Here is a 21,225-nt window from a genome sequence, read left to right as displayed (position 1 = left end):
AATCTTCAACTACTCCGCCACAGGGAGGGCCACCAACCTCCACATTTAATACTAGAGCAGGCTGCCCCGGCCCCATCCAACCTGACCTTGAACACCTCCAGGGAGAAAAGAAAAAATCCCTAGATACATTTTTCTAATTACAACACAGATTTCACTGCAGTTCTTTAATCTTTTTGTATAAACATTACATTTTTCCTGTTCAATTTTAGTTTCAAGCGTAACACATAAGGAAGGGAAATGTCTGAATAATTCAAACATTTTATTTAGGAACTCCTGTGGGAATGAGTATTCTAGTATTTATATTTTGATATTAAAAAATTACAAATAAATATTATTTTAAAATAATATTTACATATCTCTGTTTATATTCTTGATATTGATCTCCAAAAAAAAAAATCAAATAAGGAAAAAAAGGAATTAATGAGTTGTCAAAAAGAAAAAGTTGAGAAAAATGCTTTATGATAGAAAAAATCTCCAAGTAAATTGCTCCAGAAGAGTCACACCTGAGTCTGGGATACTGGGAGCTCTAGAAGCAATGGTTACCACTTTTAAATCCAGTCTTTGAGCTGAACTGAAGAACTATTGAATTCCAGAAGAGAGATCACGTTTATGAGGGGGCTGTTGTGAGTTCTACCAGGTAAATCTCATCTTTAAATACAACACCATGCAATGAACAGGCAGGTACTGCAGCCCACCGATCCCGCATGAGGTGATGCAACCTACAAAGCCTCTTCTTTAGACAAATATTTGCAGAAGGCTGTCACTTGGTATAAAAAAGATTCCCATAAAGAGACCACAGGTATAGTGTGTATGCCTGACACAAAACCGAGAAATTACTGGGCTCACTTGGTGACAACTTCCCTTTTGACTCCTCTGAATGCTACTGCTACAATGAAAATGGATGGAGACAAATCACTAAAGAAAAAATATACTCTGCACTTCATAATGTTAAGTGCACAGTGCCTAGAAGTTCAAACTCATTTCCTACTGCAGGTATTCTCCTGCAAAACTGCAATGACATTGGATTATTTCACTTGACTTAAACCACGGTATCTTACAAAGCTGGACATGGGAAAATGTTGCAGGCCTCCTCTTCTGGAATAGGTTTGGTGCTGCTGTCACAGTAATTCTCAGGAACTTCCTCATGTGTGACTCTGTTGACACAGTGGAATACTGGGTACTGGGACCCTGAAATGAAAATTAGATGATACATGGCAAAAAATTCTGCAATATAAGCTTTTTATAGCAATAGAATCCAAAACAGATGCAGAAAGGGAAAGCGTTACAAGCACAGCATAACAAGAGGAAAGACACTAAGTTTTTATCCAAAACTTCCAAATGTACATGAAAGCTATACTGCTTACATTGTAACATTAAGTAAAGTGCTTAGTACATAGAAAGTACAGCACAGCATTGTAGGGAAAGCTAAGAAAACACCTCATTTCCAGTAACATTCAAGAGGTAAAGGAAGCCCTGCAAAACTGTCCTGTGAAGATCAGAAAACTGTTGACAAAGATACAAAAAGCATGCAGGGTGTATCAGACAAAAGCTGGAGAAGCCAAACTGAAGTATAAGAGCGTTGAAGAGCGTTGAGGAAAGCTGGTGCGTATCAAAGGTGTAAAAGAGCAGCTTGACAAAAAAATTCTGACATATTCACCTCCAGAAGCAAATGCTGCATTCTCATTTAATTTATATACTTTGTACTTCAGTTTTTTTAACTTTTCTATTTCTGCTGATTTAAATAGAAGTGTACTTCATAATACAGATTTCCACATTTCTCCTCTCCAACACCAGAGTTCTGCTGTGTCTATTTTCTGTGAATGCTATATGAAGCACTTACCTTTCCCACATGTAGTGGTACACTCAGTTTTTCCAATCTGTTTCCAGTTGTACTCTCGGTTTTGTCTTGATAGCTGCACAGCAGGCACCTGGTTTTCTGGCTGATGAGAAGGAAATCTTCCTGGCTGAATAACTGGAAAAGTTCCAACTGACTGTCCAGTGATAGCGTCTGTCTCCCTATGCAAATCCTCCTCATTGTGATTTGTACTTTCAGGCATTTCTAATTGACCATTCAAGGGCTCCCCTGATGATGGAAAGCATATTGGAAACAAAGGAACATAAAGAACCTCACGTGCAACTAGTCTGTTTTCATCCACTAATAATCAGTACACTGGAGTATCATTAAACATGAAAGCAGCTTTTATTTCCTATGCAGAGACTTCCTAATATTGGTGTACGAAGACTGTGCTGTTTAAAACTAAAACAGCCAAGTCTTAGCCAGCAAACACTTTATGAACTGAAGACTCTACAATCACACTGTAGAATTAATGCACCCTATCAACATTTTCCAAAGCATTTTTTGTAACATACTCTGTATTCTGTGCCTCCTCACGTCACCATATAGCTGTCCTTCATTATGAACAGCCTGCATAAAATCTTAGAAATTTGTCAAGGCATGAACATGAAAAGTAGAAAATTTACAAGTGAGTTTGGTCCTCCTGACCTTCATAACTTCCTATTGGTACACACAGCACCTCTCCACAGCAAAGAATCAGGAGCATAATCTGTCCAAATTCTACCTTTAGGAGGCACCAGTTCTATCTTTCATCCTCTCTGGCTGGCAGAGGAAAGTGAAAATGAGGAGGATTGTTTTAAATTAGTTCAAACTCTGAAAAGAAAGATCACATACGACCTAACTTCTGAGACACGGCTACAACAATCCAGCTCAAGTAAAGCCATAGTTAACATTTTAAGAACAAAACTATTGCTGAAAATAGAAATATATGATGAGATTCCCAGCTACTCAGGTCAGCAGAAATTAAGTTAACAAATCTATGCAGACTTCTATTTGAATGAGAAGGGTGAAATTCTGGGCCTTTCTCAAATTGTTTACACTGAACTTAATGGTACAAATTTCTCCATTAGTTTATCAGGTAACAGAATGTGCTTAGTAATAGGAAATAGTGGTGTTTTACCTGGCCTCCTGTGAGCAAGCAACTGAGGACTGATTACATTGTCTCCTGGAATGATATACTCATAATGTATACCTGGGTTAGGCTGTTGGTGTATCATCTAAAAAGAAAAGCAGCCATTTATTCGCTTTTTCTAATCGTTATATTACTAATGCTGAAAAATGTACTTCAACTGATCAACTGTGTAACATTACCTATCATTGGTCATTACAGAAATAATGCTAAATGACCGTGTTTAAAAGTGAAAAAATGAGGTGACTACGTTTGCAAACTGAGATAGCTTGTGATGGCAGATAAACTTTCTCTAAGCCTTCCATAAAAACCACAGATCTGACAGGCTGTAGCTGCAATAGGCAGGATCCATCCTGACCTGGGCAGTCCTGTGGTGACCAAAACACTGATGAGGTAGCTTGGCAGATACCTCAGGAAATATGAGCAAGGAAGAGACAAAGCAGAGAAAAAGAAGTGCCACAGACTGTGATCTACAGATCAAGCTGCCTTTTTAAAGGTTTATCAGATATACCTGAACAGAACACATGCAGATCAAACAGTTCATTCTATCATCGTGCAGCTACCCCTACACCACTCAGTGGTGTCTCAACAACTAGCTAGCTAAGTTACTAATAGTGTACTACTCTCATCATATGCATTACTCAACAAAGCTTAAGTGAACAGACTATAGAGTCCCACATACTTGTCAGGGTAACTGGAAAGACATCTTTCCTGCATCCTTCCATGGTCATTTGCAACTGAATGAAGATGTAATGTACTTGCAGACAGAGTCCCTTCTCACTGCTTTACAACAAGCCACAACAACTCTTTCAAGTGTTCCTTATGAACACACACGGGAACTTTAAACTTTGCTGCTTTTAATATGAAAACAAATGCAAGTATTTTCAGAAGGCTGCTGCACAACCCCATGCAAGTTGACATGAGCACACCTCAAAGTCAGTTCTTGTGTGCTTACCTAAGCAGACAGGCATAATAATAAAGCCTAAGAAGATAAGACTTTAAGAAAGTTTTAAAAACTGGTAGCAGAGTACTCTAGTTCCCAACTGGCTTTGCTGCTGAGAGCCTCAGAACACCCATACCAGAAATGCACAGATGCCATCAGCTGCTAACTTCACTCATTTAGCTTTGATTACTTCAGAACTGCTTCTACTGCTTTAAAAGTCCTAAATTATCTGAGGGGTAGAAGGTCCAAAGTACACTTTAACTTAAAATCTGTTTAAAAATAAATAACTAAATGAAACCCCAGGGCTTGCAGTAGTTCTCTGGTCCCAACAAACCATAAGCGAAGAGGCAAAGAATCATGCTATGTCACTGGCTATACGACCTACAATAGATTTATGCTTCAAGCTTTCAATAATTTGTCACACCAATTAACACCAACTAAGGACACAGACCTTTTTCCTTATCCTAGAATCACTATTCCCTTGTCCAGTATAACAGCTAAAACATTCTGTAAACTATGTTCCTTAGAGATCATCTACTTTAAGCCATTTTATGATACATTATCTGTAGTACTTTCTGTAAGGGTTGGTCCTTCCAACATTACTTCGTTATTTAAAAATACACTGTCTTTAGTGCTGAGAGAACCAAGCACTGAGGAGTTGGCTGCTGAGTACCCCTCACCTTCCTGCATCAGGACCCTCTTCTTAAGATGGTTCCAGCATCTGCTTCCCAATTGTTTCCATGGTTTTTCCACCACATTTCTGCAACAGCTTACAGGCACGTTACATAACTGATGAAGTCTCTACAAATATATTGTAATAGCTTTCCCATAAGGAGGATGGAATTATACAGTACTGTTGCTTTTGAAACAGTGGACCAAAGTCTTTGAAGCAATGCACACCTCACACTTGTAAAGTGCTTCTTACCATCTTGTTAATGAAACCTGCTGTAACTTAGAGAGCATTTTTCCTTATTTTATCTTATTGAGAAAGGAAGAAAGACTGCACGATCTCAGCAAATAGGAACAAAAATCCATTTGGAGTTCCCATCTGCAAATCTTTTCACTTTTCTATACAGAGTAAAAATGTAGACTACAGATGAAAACAATTACATGCAGGACAAAGACTGAAGGAAGACACTGTATCTGTGTGACTACATATTTCAAACTCGTAAAAGAGGCTGTGTCATTCTGACCCGTGGATTTCTTTTAGCTAGCTCTCTTCCAATACAGTGTAGGAAGATAAATATGGAAAGACAAGAAGACCCCATGCTGTTAGCTTATAATGAATTCTAATATTCCTCGTATCTACAAGAAACATCTCGGATAACAGTCCAGTCAAATTAGATTTGACAATCCACAATAGCAGATGCTGAGCAAAACTAATAAAGCTGGGTCCATCATGTCAGCTTTATTATACACACTGTAAAAGAAAAAAAATACACCAAGTATACATTTAAACATTAAGATACTATATACTTTTGTGATACTTATTTGAAAATATCTGCTTAATCCATTTCCTGATCCATTTCTTCCTGGACCATTATGTGTTAGGCATCAATCAGATAGCAATAAAAACTTAAACCTCAGCTCACAGCATTATGTGAAAGAGATAGTAAAATACCCAAAATTCTGTTGCAAGAAAAAACAAAACAGTAGCAAGTGTTGGTATTGAATGCAGTTAGAGTGTTGCATGTAAACACCAAACAATTTTTTTTTTTTCCTCAGAAAGATTAACCTACAAGAAACTTACATAGACATCGAGGACTTCGTTTGTTGGACCATCGGCTAAAAAGGACTCTCCTGCAGTGCTGGATATTTCATTTGGGCGCTTATAAGTGAACATTGTCCCACCACCTTCATATCTTCCAGGTCGATCAATTGCCCAGTTTCCATTGATGATGGACCGCCCTGATCGACTCCGCAAGGCTGTAAGGATAGGGAGAGAGACACAAGGACATTGATCAGAAGAAATCACCTTCATGCGCTGGAATCCTATCAGATTCCCAAATGTATGTTACACTGCTACATATTCCCTGATCTTGAGGGACAAACTGTACAATAACTGAAAAGAACAGTTATATTAACAGTTGTGCAAAAAAAAGGCAAGCTTAGAAAATTTTGCCTGAAAGCTCATATTTTTATGCTGCTAGAAGAGACTGAAAAAATTAGACAGCTTGGAAATGTTTTCCAACAGTTTTTCATAGGATGTCATACAAGTCTCTCAGAGGCACACATTTCAGCACACAGATGCCAAGAAACTGGTTTTTCCTCACCTTCCTTTTCACTGAACCAAATATTTTATGAACAAGATACAACAAAATACAGAAGCAGATACAGAAAACCACCACATTACACAATGCAGAAGGATCAAACAATCAGTTAGTTTATGGACACATGAAAATCCTAGGCTTCATGAAGCTATTTGACTACTCTTCACTTCCTTTTCAGAATATTATCTTTGCCAGAACATCTGCAGAGCCCTTATCTCCAGAACCATGTGGAATGATGAGCTATGTGAAAACCTTGCAGATGGGAAAGTGACTTGTTAATCAGATAGTAGGTAAGGAAGTATAAATATGGATTCAATCATAGAATCACAGAATGGGTTGGAAGGGACTTTTAAAGATCATTTTGTAAAACCCCCAATCCCATTGCCAGAAGCAGGGACATCTCCCACTAGATCACATTGGCCCAAAGCCCCAGCCAACCCAGCTAAGGAGAGCCCACTTTCAGGCAACCACTTCCAGCACCTCACCACCTTTGTGGTAACAAATTTCTAATTACTAATTTACATCTAACTGCTTTCAGTATGAAACCATTCCCCTTGTCCTACACCACTACAATCTTTCATCACCTTTCCTGTGAGGTCCCGTTAACCACTGAAGTGTGAACCAGCTGTGCAGTGCATGCCCTTAGTGATCACAGAGAACACACTGATTATTAGGTGCCTCTGCTTCCTCTTGCTTATGCTTCTTTTTATCTATGTGGCTATAATTTTAAGTCCCTACTTAAACTCTTGCCACGTGCACATGCATAACTTCATGCAACATTAAATTTCTACAGCTCTTAAAATATAGTATCTTCAGCTGAAGCCACGTCAGATGCTCTACTCAGCCAATTTTCAATTTCACTATAAAACAAATTGTTCTCAAATGCAGACTTAGAGCAGACAACGAAATTTACTAATAATTTTGCTGTACACTGCATATTTAATGCAAATTCAATGTACCAGCTTTCACTTTATAAAACTTTAGGGTTGAGGATGTGGTTACATCAGAGATAGCTTCTTTTCTGTCCTGTCACAATTATGAGAAATAGATAAAATGCTCACAGTGCTCACAGCATTACATACAACTCTACAAGCTGTTTAAGCTGTTAAAAAAAATAATAATAATAAAAAATACTGGGACAAAAGGGCAGCAACACTTTCAGAACCCTTGTTTGGTGAGCCAAAAGGTTTGAAGACTTTTTCCCCTATGGGAATACTTGATGCTGACTAACCTACTGTTTGCAATTTAATTTTGATGAAATTACTTCATTGTGAAGAAAACTTCATTGTGTTTTTTAAAAACATTGTAAGAATATTGTAAAATGTGCTTAGATACAATCATGTATCCAGGCCTCTTGCAAATCCTTATTGTTATTTGATAATGAAAAAGCAATGATTCATTAGACTAAGTGGGAGACTTAATCAGTCTTCAAGCATCAGCCAACTGGAATCTTCAGTTATGCTTGTAATTTGAAGTCAGCTTGTTGAAGTTCTTCTTATGTAGAAAATGAGATATGCAACAGTGATAATATCAATCTACTCCTAATTGCAATTATATGAGCTTTATTAATCCTCCCTGTACTAAACTGACATAGTCATATCTTTAGGAATGCTAAGGACTTTTTCAAGATGGAGAAACAAATTGTGTGAGAAGAATATTTTAAGTGTGCAGATTGCACACATAAGTTAATTTGTTATTAATATCCCAGTTTGTACAGGAGAAGTAGGTAAGATCAAATTTGCTTTCTGTTCAAAGGGAAGCGAGGTAGTAACTGAAGAGAAAAGGATTTGAAATAGATAAATGAATTTTAAACTTCATATTATTGCATTTCCTTCTATCTGGAGTTTAAAGAAAGTATTGTTTCATAGCTCTAGATAAAATGTAAGATGTAGAAAGGTTAGAGCTTAAAGCAGCTGGCTACAGCCAACAGAATCTATGAGAAGGAAGCCCTTACTGAAGTCAGTCAAAACTGCCATTTTTACTTTCAGGCAACATATAGGATAGCCCCCTGCCTTCTTGGTCTCCTAAAGAAAAGTAATTCAGTACCATTCCCAAAATGACACTTAAACAAGTGGCATCATCAAGAATTTGCCACATGTGGCTCACAATATAAATACGCGTCATAATTTTACTTAATTCAACAATTTAAATGGTATAAGAAATAGGGCAGGCTAAGATTAAATTGGTGTTAATAATGAAGCTGTAGAAAGATGGCTGCCTGGGAAACTATGAATCCACAAAACTTTCATTTCAAATCCATCACCTGACAAGTCTGAATGAGGTCTCCCCGTAAAAAAAAGAAAATATGCCCCTTTTATGTTTTGATCATCCTGCCGCTACCTCCTCAACTCTGCCCCCTGAAGAATTTTTATGGTGCTAATATTTTTAGCTGAAGCATGAAAGACTATTATATATGCCCTTAATTCCTCATAAAGAATTTTGTTCCTCGTACAGTCTGTAGCTATTTCATCTGTCTTTCATCCTGGGCTCAGCTTCTTAACTAAAACTGTGCTGTTTACAGCGATTTTCAGTAATGGTTTGCACTGGAGTGACAGAGTATTGCATTACTCTATCAGCATGTACTGTCAGGCTACAAGCCTGGGCTACCATTCTGTGGCAAAAATCTCAATAGACTATAATTAAGATTGTATTTCAAGTAGCTGAAGAATATTAATTTCCAACAGTCCATTTTACTGCTCTCCCTTTAAAGATGTTCTGCAGTTCATGCTTTCCTGCTTATTATTATTGATTCTACACAGCTGCCCCTGCAACTTGAAAAACTCAGCAAGAATTTAAAGCAAAGATAGCCAGTGCAGTGGTGCTCTGTGAAGAATGAACTCATACCCTCTTTCAAGGTCAGTATTTCCTGAAGGAAGTTGGTATCTGATGATTTGTAAGTGTAGCATTTGTAATCCCAATTCAAACTGCATCACTGTGACCAGAAAATAAAATAAAATAAAAAATTATCCAGTATTTCAAAGATAATTCTATTACTATATTTCCTTTTTATTGCATTTTTCACTCTTGCCAACTTTCTCAAGTCTAGATCACATGCTGAGTCTTCTCAAAGCTCCAGTCCCTGAATCTCCTGACAAGTTCATACTCACAGATGCCTTTAAAATAAAAAACACTACAAAAAGCTTTGCATCACTCTGAACTAGAAAAATATATCATGGACTCGCAGAATCGTAAGGCTTGGGAGGGACCTATGGAGATCATCTAGTCCTAACCCCCCAGCTAAAGCAGGTTTCCTATAGGAGGTTACATAGGAAAGCATCCAGGTGGGTTTTGTGAAAAAAATCCAGTCTGCATTAAAATTTTCTATAAAAGTAAACTGCAATAGTAAGTTACAAATCCTATACAGAAGGAAATGCACTGTTCTTTATCATTTGCTAACTCATTTGCTCTGGGAGAAATCAGTTACTTCCCATCTTCTTCAATTAAGGTAAGTTTCGATGTTCCAGTTTACAACAGTTTCACTCAACTTTTTTTCAAATACAAAATTTATTTATCAAAACTATGGCATCACATTTACAGCATTACCATGAAGAAATTTTAAGAAGTGCTGTGGATGAAGTTCTAGTAAAACAATTTATTTTTCTGGTCAGAACTCCCCTGCCATTTTTGGAAACTGTCTTCAAAAGAAGCAATGGTATGAATTGGTTTTGAATTCCTTTCTATCTAAAGCTTGAACTATTCTAGGCCTTGCAAGTTCTTAAACGAGCATGCATGATGTTCATTTGGAAAAGCAGTTCTCTTCCAGGAAACAGACTGCATTCTTTCAACTGTGGTCGGTGGGAAATAAAGTGAAGACTTGCACTGCTGCAGTTATATCCAAATGTCTCTCTGGTAATTTACCCCAGAGAACCTTGACAAATTGCAGGGATGCTCACAATTCTGGCCACGGGCTGATAAAATATGGTGAAAAATTAACCAAATAACATCTTCAGCAGAAGCAGCTATAAAAGACCAGTGGGTGAACGGATTGGGCTCTCCAGCCCTGCTTGTTTTGCAGCTGCCAATTAAACCAAAATGTCTTAGAGGGCAAGTGTAGCAACTGCCTCATTTTTTCAATTCAGCACGATTTTTACTTGTCAAATAACATTTGGAATATATTTTGGTGTTTTACTTTAAAAAGCATTTTAAGTTGAATTGATGTTCAAGAATGTTTTCTCTACACTGTTGTGACTTAGAAGCAAGGTCTTCCCAACACTGTCAGAATAAGTACCCAGAAACAGCTATAGTAAACAATATGACTGCTTCTGAAAAAACACTATGACGAAAGAAGCAAAAGAAACACAGCTTCCATTAATTTTTCCTGTAGGAAAATCAGTTACATGGATCAGAACGCCGATCAGACTTGCAGTACAGAATGCACAATAATTACACAATTAAATGAACTTACTACATTTACAGCAATCTAAAAATACTGCAAGTCATACATGTGACAGTGTAGTACTTACTACCGTGATGCATACAGAGAATAAGAAAATAACAGCTAAATGCTATCTGAATATTCTAAATATCCTAATAATAGCCTAATGCTATCTACAATAATATACAGATTAAAAATAAAGCAATAGGGACTGGTTCAAATGGATTCTCAGAAATAATTCCTTTCCAAAAATATGGCACAGCTCCCAGTGGACTCTGAGTTTAATTCAGGAAACATTAGTATGGCTAAGGGATTGTAAACAGAAAGAATCAAGTGATAACAAACAACCTGACGGTTTCTTCACTGACAACCAAGACAGGGGAAGGGAGAGATTTTTCCTGACCAAAAGCAATTAGGATTTGTTTTATGATTCTCCTGACCTTCTCAAACGTCAGAAGAAACTTGTGACATCATAATGCCATCAACTAAAGGAAATGATAAAAGTTGATAGAGACAAGTTTTTGTCCTTCTAATTACATCTTTTCCTACTATGATGTTTCACCTGAAGCCTTATGGGCACTGTGTATGTATTCCTCTGATGTATTCATTTTTTAACATCATCAACAAACCTGTTGCTGAAAGGTCAGGCAGGAAGACCTTTAAATAATATTCATATCATATTGAAAAAATCCTGCTTTGTATCCTAACAAGTGTCATACAGTGAATTGCATTAAATTAATTCTCCCAACTTCGTTCTGAGATTCTACTTTGGCTTTATCTTTCCAGAGCAAAAAATCAAAAAGAGCCAGAACAAGAGACTAAAGTTCTGTCATCTTTGGTCTCAGTTACTGCTGTTTCAGTTGTGCAGGAACAGACATTCTGGATGCACTTCCTAATAATTGCAACAATTTTATTTTTTTAAAGGTGATATAGTAAGTTTTTTGTCGATTGGAAGATTGAGCACTGCAATCTTCACTGTTAGAATGGATGTAGAAAGCCTAACAGTAACTAAGAACAGAAGAGACTAATTGAGATGCTGAAAAAGATTTGTACCAAGAAAATTTATCTTTAACCTTTATGACTGACTATAAACTAGCATTTTGAATGTGTAGGTTTGTATTGCCAATTGAAGTTACATGGAGATGTAGAAAACTATCATCAATAGCAGATCAATGTGATGGAATCCAATTCCTTCAAAGTTCATCTACTTTTTGCTATTTGTCTTGCTTGACCACTTTTCTGTAACTCATCCGGTTTCTGGGCAATTTCCTCTCCTGGATTTCATGCCATCACCCAGCGCTGAGGCGTTCAGAATTCTATTACTTCCATGGACACACTTAAAATACATACACAGTGTTTTCAGAATACTTTTGTTCAGATAGTTCTTCAAGATGTCACCTTCCTCCTGTCTTAGCTATTTCATTTAAACTTGTTTTCAGTGCAAAATCATCTGCCATATATATTTATGATTCTCTGGAATGCTGCATAGCTTTTAAACCTTTTTCTTTTGAGTTTGTGTACTGAGATGTTTCAGTGACTGCAGCACTGCATTCACAAAAGACAAATTATCGTTCATTTTTCCAACTATTTTTTGCCTGGAGGACGTGTGCAGCTCCCTAATTTTTCTGTTTAGATTTTCTAGCGACCCTTCTGAGCTCCCATGTTGCTCACTGTAATGAATGGTCTAAAACCAAACAACTGATGGCCATTTCTATACTCTCTCTGGACGTACAAGATGTACCAGCTCAGCAAACAAAGCCAGGCAAAGCCCAAAAGCAAACAGAATTTTTTTGGCACAAACGGAAATGGTTTGCTTTGCTTTCAGAGTTGTACTATCTCTGGTCTGACTCTGAAAAACATGGATTGAATTTGATATTCTGCCAAAACAGAAATTTAAAATTACTGTTTTGCAAGCACTGTCGATTTCTTGAAAAAGTGGTGGACACAAGTACTTCCCAAATCTGACACAGATGCACAAATTATTTTCAGCCAGTCTCAGCCTTTGTGGAACTTGCTTATTTTTGGCAGGGATTTCCCAGGTTTTCATTACAATGGCAAGTCAATTTTGGCTCACTTGTATAATTTTCTTTTTTTCTTCTATATAATCAGTTGATCAAATCAGCAGCAATAGTAATGCTGCACAGTAATATGCTGCTGTCAGCAATAATTCTTTCTTTCATTATTGCTGAATTTGTCCTCAGAGCATAGTTTAATCTTGTTCTGAGTTCCTCATGTGCTTGCTCTTGCAAATCATCTCAGGCAACAAGTCCCAGAAAAAAAAACTGATCTTTTCTACCTGCCAGAAGAAAATAAGACATACTTGCTTAAACATCAAGGTTTCCAGTCAATTACTGTAATCAGAAATGCTCATTTTCTACCACCACAGCAACGAATCATTTTCCTCTTGGAGCATCCACTAAACTGCTGCTCTAATTTTCCCCTGCTGATGCAGCTCCCTCCTCATTCAGTTTTGGCTATTTTTTCCTTCATTTTTAACTCCAAAAAGAATGTTGACACATCAATAAGGGAAATGCTGGGACAGCAAAGCAGAGCAGAATAATTACCAATGCAATAAGTAACAGTCTTTGAGAAACAGAACTGGTTTATCATACAGCCAATACAATCTATGCAGACTCATGCACTATAAAAGAATTCAAAGTTCCAAGAACTTGCAATAAAATCTTCAAGCAAATCAATCCACGTGTTACAGAATGGCATACGCCTTCAGCATCTATCGGAGAATGGAATATTTCCCCACATTGTTCATGTGGCCTTTCCTGACACACACTGGTAATAGCCAGCTAAAATAAACAAGTCTTCTCCTTCTCTTTCTGAAGTCTTTTTGATGAAAAAAGAAGTGAAGTGAACATGCACACTACAGCTCACACCAGTCTCCAACACTGGCATCACTAACAAATACAGAGATATAATTATGACATGTACAAGATGTATAACTACGCAGAATTTACCGTGCTTCTTCGCCACTATTGCTCTTCCATACATCACATACAATCTTACTAGGGAAAACTGCAATACTGAAAATCTAACCAGGAATTTTTTGAAAACAGATAGAAAATAGTAGTGTTAACCAATCAGAGGACTTTAACAGATCTGTATACTTACGCTGCTGCTAAGAAAGGTGGTAAAAATTTACCTATGTATTAGTTGGAACTTCTGAAGCATAGAGTTCATGAAGTAGATTAGAAAATGCAAGTAAAAAGGGAAATTAAAGCAAAATTTCAGCATTTTGGTGATTCTTCCATGGGAAGGTGAAAGTTTTTCCAGATACTTACATATTCATCTTTCATTTCTTTCTTTAAAGAAAGCAGGACATAACTAAGATTAAAGTTTATAAGTGGCCATCCCAGGACTTCAGCTGTTGTAAGGCCTGACAAGAATGATGGTGGGATGATGGAAATTACAGTGTAAAGGCATAGTTTGGATTTTTAGAATCATATATATACCTCACTAACAGTAGCTGTAAACCAAATATTAAGAAACAACAGTAATGTGAAATAAACAATATTCAGGGCTGGAAACTAATAGTCTCTAGGAGGGATACACTTTCAACATAGCAAGTGATATTCTAAGTGTGCAACTTCATTGAATCTGCAGATTTTAGCATTTGGCTTAGTTGTACCATCTCAGTTAGAATCTAGTTCTTATATTTCAGAAGCTGATGGGACTGGCTCTTAAATGCATCTGAAGGCGATAGCTGAGCCTTCTGGCACAGCTCAGCTGCACATTAGTTAGCCCAGCATAGAAACATCGCACACATTTGGCCTAAATCCTATGGGTGGATTGCATTATCTTTTAATCTAGATACCACTTCAGTCAGAATGGCCAGATTACTAAAAAGCACATGTGCAAATATCCCACTCTTTTCTCCAGCTGGCATACTGAGAAGTATTTTGCAACTCTTTGCACTCTCAACAACTGCCAAGAACTTGAATAGCTGTGAGGCAGCTGAGTAAAAAAGAGCAGATTGTGGTATCTCTGGAGAAAAACAGCACTGTATCTCACGATAACCAAAAGTTGAAATAGAATTATAACTGCTTCTTTTGTTTGCTAAATAGCTTTAATTCCTAGCAATGAAAAGCTGGAACTGATGAATGTTTCTAAGCTGTTTTAAATTTTAAATGGAATTTTTCAAAAATTTTTTTTTTATTGTGGTAACATCCAATACTGTAACTCAAAACACACAGATGTGGTAGCTACAAAGCATTCCTGGGTGCCCTAGGTTAGAAGTATCCTCTTCTGGCACAATGTCAGTCATTCCCACCCTCTGGGGAGCTTCTTCTATACTACCCACTGTCTGACTTCAGGTAAGTCCAACAGAAGTGCTGAGTCTCCAGTACAAAACTATTTGAACAAATGCAGGTAACAGGATAGAACAGAGATCCAAAACAACTTTGCCCTACTGGAAAGCAGGCTACAGCACGAGTCCAGAAGCTATCTGTAATGCCAGGCAGCCAACTGGTCTGTCAGCCTGTGCAAAGCTGAGATCCTGGGCCAGCAGGCAGAGTGGACCTGAACATGGAGAACTGAAGTTATTTACAACAAGGTGAGTGACCAGAGGGTGTTATGGGTGGGAAAATTTGCTTTGATTCATTTAGCAGCCATTACAGTACTGACACTGGACACAAACCAAACCAGACAGACCTTGTTCCTCTGCCCACAGAACTAGTTCAGTGCTGAACAGATTTACTTTGTCACTTGTTCTCCCTTCCAATACAAGATGATAACAACTTAGTACCTTTTGGTCATCAGCTTAAAAGAACACTGATTTGTTACAGACTCTCCCTATTATCTGGCTCTCAGCAAAGAACAATCATACATGCATTAGTGAAAGGGTGTCTCCATTTACCTGAGAACATATTGCCTGAAGATGAATTCCTGGCACAAGAAGCTGGGTGGAAAGAGGAAAGCTGGAAATACAGCAAGTCAGTTCAGCATTGGTATCCACTTTCTCATACACAATTTTCTGGCCACAAATGCTCAGGGCAATCTTCCACATGTTACTGGTTATGTCATCAAATAGGCAGTCAACACATTTAAACATAAAAAAGATGCTCTGAGACTGAACTGATTTGACGTTTATTTAACAGAGCTATCAAACCATGTGAAACACAGCTGACACATGGAGGTAAGCCCAGCAATCCATGAACACAGCAAAAGTAGAAATAATCTCATTGTACTGATCATTTTTATAGGTCCAAGAACAAGAAAGAATACAATCGAATTATTTCATCGATAGCAGAGGACTCTGCCAAATATAAATCATTTCAGTGCATCGCTTCTCTTTCTATCGTTGTTACTCATTCCAAAACTACAAAGCTATAAAAACTATAGTGAAACAATTTTTCCCTGGTTAACAAGGAAAGTATAGTTTTGTACATTCTAAGCCTCCCACTTAATAAGACTGGCTAATTAACTGCAGTACTTTGTGGCATACATAAAGCAGCAGAGTTCAGATAACAGAAAAAAAGTGAGTTAAGTATCCTTAGTACAAACTACAATTATTTTGCCATTGAGAACTACACTTAAATGTTTTAAAGCTTATGTTGGAAGCATGATACAGAATACATGGTTAAATGAAAATAAAGTCTTTTCCCTTCTTTACTAAGCATTTATTATTTAAAGTTTTATAAACTATCTTCTTTGAGATCACTTTTTGAGAAGTATAAAAAGCATACATAAGAAGTATAAGAAAGTATAGAATCAGAGAACATCCCAAGTTGGAAGGGGCCCATAAAGACCATCGAGGCCAACTCCTGGCTCCACACAGGATCACTCAAAGTTCAATCCCTACATCTGAGAATGCTGCCCTAATGCTTTTTAAACTCTGGCAGCTTCAGGCCATGGCCACAGCCCTGGGGAGCCTGTCCCAGTGCCCAACCACTCGCTGCTGAAGTGCCTTTTCCTAACACCCATCCTGATGCCCTCCTACTTCCCTTTAAATGTACTGTAATGCAACTGAAAAGTTGGGGTGTGGGTTTTTTTTTTTTTTGAGTGTCTTATGCTACATTTATCATGACATTATCTATAGCCCTCATTTTTGTTTTAACCAAAAATTGCACAATACGTAATCTTACTTTTTCTGCATTTCAGACAGCATTGTTCAAACTGTTTAGATTAATACCAAATTTAGTTTTCTTTTGTAAATTATTTCTTGTCACTTCATACTTCTTAAAAATGTATACCTAGTTTGATATTCAGCTGGGAACATCTTATCCATATTTACAATTAAAGTGTCTTCTTAGGAATGCTGCCCCATAGGTCAAGAGCTCATCACATATTTTACCTCCAGAAAATCATTTAAAATGGTGTTCTGCTACAAAGACAGAAAAACCAACTACTCCAATGGCAAGAGATTAAACATGTAGAAAAACTACGTCATACTACCAAATGACAGTGCAGATGTTACACGGGGACAAAGTCTTTAACTTCTAAATGACTTGTTTCAATCTGATTCAAGATAAAAACAGGAGCTTTATCAAGGGGATGGTGAATATATAGAAATGAATCTTCTTAATCCATGCCATTGCGGGCTGCACCATAACAACTACCATAATTTCTTACTTTCACAGGCCACTGCCAAGACATAAAACAGACCACTGGTATTTTCATGCACATCTTATGCAGCTAAGCCAATACCTTAAGAGGTCCTCTCCCGTACTCCAGTAAGAGCAAGCTACAACTCTGGTGGATAAAGCTATGTAACTGTAAATGCTATGATTTATTGCAGGATTATCCTGCAAACAGGTTTGACTTCAGGTACCCTCTTGGCATTGAGGGGCACCCAATTGGCTCTGAGTCTACAACATTGCCAGGAACAGAATGAGATCAAAGTTGCCTAAGCTACCTTAGAAAATTTTCATGCTCTGTTAAGGAAACACTGCCAGAGCAAAGCCTGACTCTTCCACAATACTCAAGTAAATTAAAACACTTCGAGCCTCCCACACACACACACCTTTTTGGTGGCTCTTACTTCCCCCAGCTGAGCTCTTTGTGTATTTTTTGGCTATATAACTGCACCTGTTAAACTGGAGGCATGACACATCTTCCAAATTATATCTGATTATTGACTAATAAAATACAGAAATAGTCCAACTACTGAACAAATAAAATAAAATAAAACAAAAAATTCTGAGACCAGAAAGCCAAAGAGGATCAACTATATAAACTTAGGAGATTCTTTAGGATCCTTCAGAGACTAGGCCCATGGTATGCAACTATTATACATACCTGATAGCAGGACTAGCATTAATTGCCCAAGTTAGCAGAGCTGTTACTTACATAATATTAAAAAACTGAATGTGAGATACACTCATTCAGTAAAGCTACTGAGAAGCTTTTTTTAACGTTCATGCTAAAAAATACAGAAAGTTCCAAAAAATTAAATGAACCAAAAAAAAATCTTAGCAAAGATTATTATTATTCCAAGTAAATAGCAATCCATATATATCTGTTTGATCAATTTTGATAAAAATATAAATCCAGATTATAATTCACCCTTGCATTTTTAAAAAGTCATTGGTAGAGAGTTTAACTTTGAATGAGTTTTGATTTTTTCCATTATTCTTCCTTTCAGTTTGTATGTTCTTTACCTTCTCCACTCCTTTCTTCTTTTATTCATTTTTAGTTTCTATGATTAACTGCCAAAAATTTAAACTAAGGCACAAACCCTGCCTACCTCATCCAAAGAAACCAAAACCAGCTGATAACATTATTTTTCCCACTCAGGCCAACAAAGTCATTGCATACATCTGCAATGACAGGGAGAAAGGGAGATGGGAGACAGAATAATACTGTAAATCTCTACAATATAAATAGATTACTGGCTAAGCAACTCATATAATAACCTTCACTGGCATAACACAGAATCAAAAAGCAGCAAGTACTGTTTTCTGAAGCGCAATACTGCTGCCCTGCTAATCAGTTAAAGCTTCTATCAAAGGAGAAAATCAATACTTTTCTCAAATACATCATGTGAACACACCATTTATTCCCACTTCTAACTGCATCATGAGAAGAGAAAGACTGGAAGGCTTTGTAACGTCTTTCAGTTACCCAGCAAAGATAGATGCTAGGAGCCTCAGCAAAACAGACTTCTCCCACACCTCCATTTGAATTGTGGTGGGAAGCTCAGCACTTCATCCACTAACTGATGCTGAAGGCAGCAGAAGACCTTCAGTGCACAGATTCACAACCAAAACGGTTGTTTGTAACTTCAATGGTTAGCAGAATTTGTTGCTTAACTTCAGTGAAGACAGAAATAAGTCCCACTCTAAATTCTGAAACACAAATAGACTTCTTTTACAATGACTTAACTGTCAGATGAAGTTCAGGAGGACAGTCACTCAAGCAGAAAGAATGTTTGGTAATTCAGTGGGAAGATAAGAAATATTTTTCATTTTCATACTACAGTATGCCCACAAATACAGCCAACTGGTTTTATTTTGTTTACCTTCCTTTTACATTCATTTAATATCTTTCTTTTGACTGTCTCACACACAATCTGTTCCAGGTGTTTGCAAGTATTTATTCATTACAGGTATTATTACTATTATTATGAGGTTTTAAAGCTCTTTATTCAGATCAGGTGTTACTACATATTGCTTTACTTCCCAAGCAAAAAGCCAGGCCTTTTAGCATGTTTAGGGCAGCTCAGTAGTGGTGAAATCAATGGCACCATTGTAATTTACAAGCTGCTGAGGATCTGCCCCTGCTTGTTTGAACAGCAGCTTTTTTACATCCACAAGCACATAAATATAAAAGTCTGCTGAAAGTTCAAAAGCATTTTTAATTTTTGTGCACTTCTTATCAAACACTTCTAAAGTTATTTGGGCAGTAGAGAAAACACTTTTATCCAGCAAGGCTCCAAAGGTGTTTAACACAGTTCATTGCAGTACGAGTGCCTAATGGGCATTTTCAGGCTGCTCCTTATCCTGCTCACAGGATCGTGAGGATCCAATTAATTAATGTCAGAAAAACACTTTGAAGATAAGAAGTACTTTCTGAGATGCTTTTCTCAAAGAACCAAGGAGCTTTTGTTTCAGCAGCCAAATTTGGGATGGAGGCATGAAATACAAACCCAAACACTAATGGATTTCAGTAGAAAACACCACAGAGAGAAAGTGAAGGAGGGCAGCGTTGCACAGCAAGAAGTTTTAATCACTGCTCTCACCTCCCCTCTGGAACTTACCATGCTGAATGGATTCTAAGCACTAAACAACTACACTGCTATTGATTACTGGTTTTAAAAGGCAGTGTCTTGAAATACTTCCGTAACATACAAATGGTCTACTAAGGCCTGGGAGCCTTCCAAGGAAGGAGAAACCAAGGCAGCTCTGCTTAAACTCACAGGCACATATGCTAAATCTTGTGCAAAACTTAAGGTCTGCTCCATTACTGCATTTCCCTCTCAAGATTAGTTCTAGAATTTTTCTCATATTGATTTGAATTCCGAGAAAGCTGGATGATGATGACAGTCAAGAGATTCAAAATAAATGTATAACCCAACCGAATCCACCCTGTCATCTTGCTGGAGACATGTCATGTGAAAAAGGGCAAATAAGTTTTGCAGAAAATAAATCCCTGTATATTTTGGCTTGTTCTCAGATGTCAGTGGAGCAGGGGGTAGCTGAGCTTAGATTCTGAGTGATGCCCAATTTGGTACTGGCCGGTCACATTCAATATACAAAGTATTGTGATTACAGATTCACAAATAGCAAATTGCTCATTTCATCTAATTGTGTTCAAATGCACTTCCATTACTCCTCCCTTAAGGAATTTGGCCATGCCCAATGAAAACTCTCACAGCTAGAGTAGTGAATAGAGCAGCTTATTAAAGCAACAGATTACGGATTCTTTTGAATTGCTGGGACAACTCTATCTTCAAAGCATGCAAAGTTAACCAAGAACATGAATGCAGATACAGAGTAGGGGCTGAGATGTGATTGCACTGCTCTAATCTGCTCTGGTGCAGCCTCACCTAGAGTACTGTGTAGAGTTTTGGGCACCACAGTATAAAAAGGACAGAAAACTATCAGAGAGCATCCAAAGGAGGGCTGGAAAGATTGTGAAGGGACTAGAGGGGAAGACATATGAGAAGTGGCTGAAGTCCTTGGTTTGTTCAGCCTAGAGAAGAAAAATAATGATCCTTAAATAAAGAATCCTTACAGGTCTCCTCCAACCCAGGACATTCTATGATTCTATGATAATTAATTTATCAGTTTCAATAGTATCACCAAGGCCTCATCCCTGCATAACGATTATGGTGTTTGGCCATGGGACCTGAACTCTGCTCCGCACTCTGTGTTATTTTTCTTAGAGTCAGTATACCAGGCTCCCCTGGTGTTTGCTAACAGATAAAGTCACAGGTTATATTCTTAGGGAACTATAATGGAATGGATTATCCACCACATTCCATCCTAAGGGTTTACCTTCTCTCAAAACATGGATGTTTCAGTAAGTTACCTCTAGTAAATATTCCATATAATCCACTCTGAAATTATAGTCACTCAAGCTTCACAATATTTAGAAGGAATTGGAGACATCACATGCAGTCTTGTTATCAGGATTAGAGCTCAAGGGGTTCCCAGGCTGCTCACTAAGACGATTGACTCAGTCACGGTATTTATCAAAACA

At 37.5% G+C, this 21,225-nt stretch overlaps 1 protein-coding gene across 3 annotated transcripts in view; it reads right to left on the bottom strand.

Annotated features, from left to right (window-relative positions):
• The window catches only part of THSD4 (thrombospondin type 1 domain containing 4), a 268,971-nt gene that overhangs the window by 24,475 nt on the left and 223,271 nt on the right, over positions 1-21,225 (bottom strand). For all 3 annotated transcript variants that reach the window (XM_090148779.1, XM_031616470.2, XM_090148780.1), the window contains 4 exons: positions 5,678-5,853; positions 2,976-3,072; positions 1,841-2,083; positions 1,059-1,188 (listed from right to left, as the gene is read on the bottom strand). In XM_090148779.1, coding sequence (XP_090004905.1) covers positions 1,059-1,188; positions 1,841-2,083; positions 2,976-3,072; positions 5,678-5,853 — 646 coding nt within the window. The remainder of the gene's footprint in view (positions 1-1,058; positions 1,189-1,840; positions 2,084-2,975; positions 3,073-5,677; positions 5,854-21,225) is intronic.

Source organism: Phasianus colchicus, chromosome 12 (assembly GCF_987193195.1).
Source record: "Phasianus colchicus chromosome 12, bPhaCol1.hap1.1, whole genome shotgun sequence".
Classification (NCBI taxonomy): domain Eukaryota; kingdom Metazoa; phylum Chordata; class Aves; order Galliformes; family Phasianidae; genus Phasianus; species Phasianus colchicus.
Note: the sequence above shows the minus strand (reverse complement) of the source record. Positions and strands in the feature narration are given on the sequence as shown.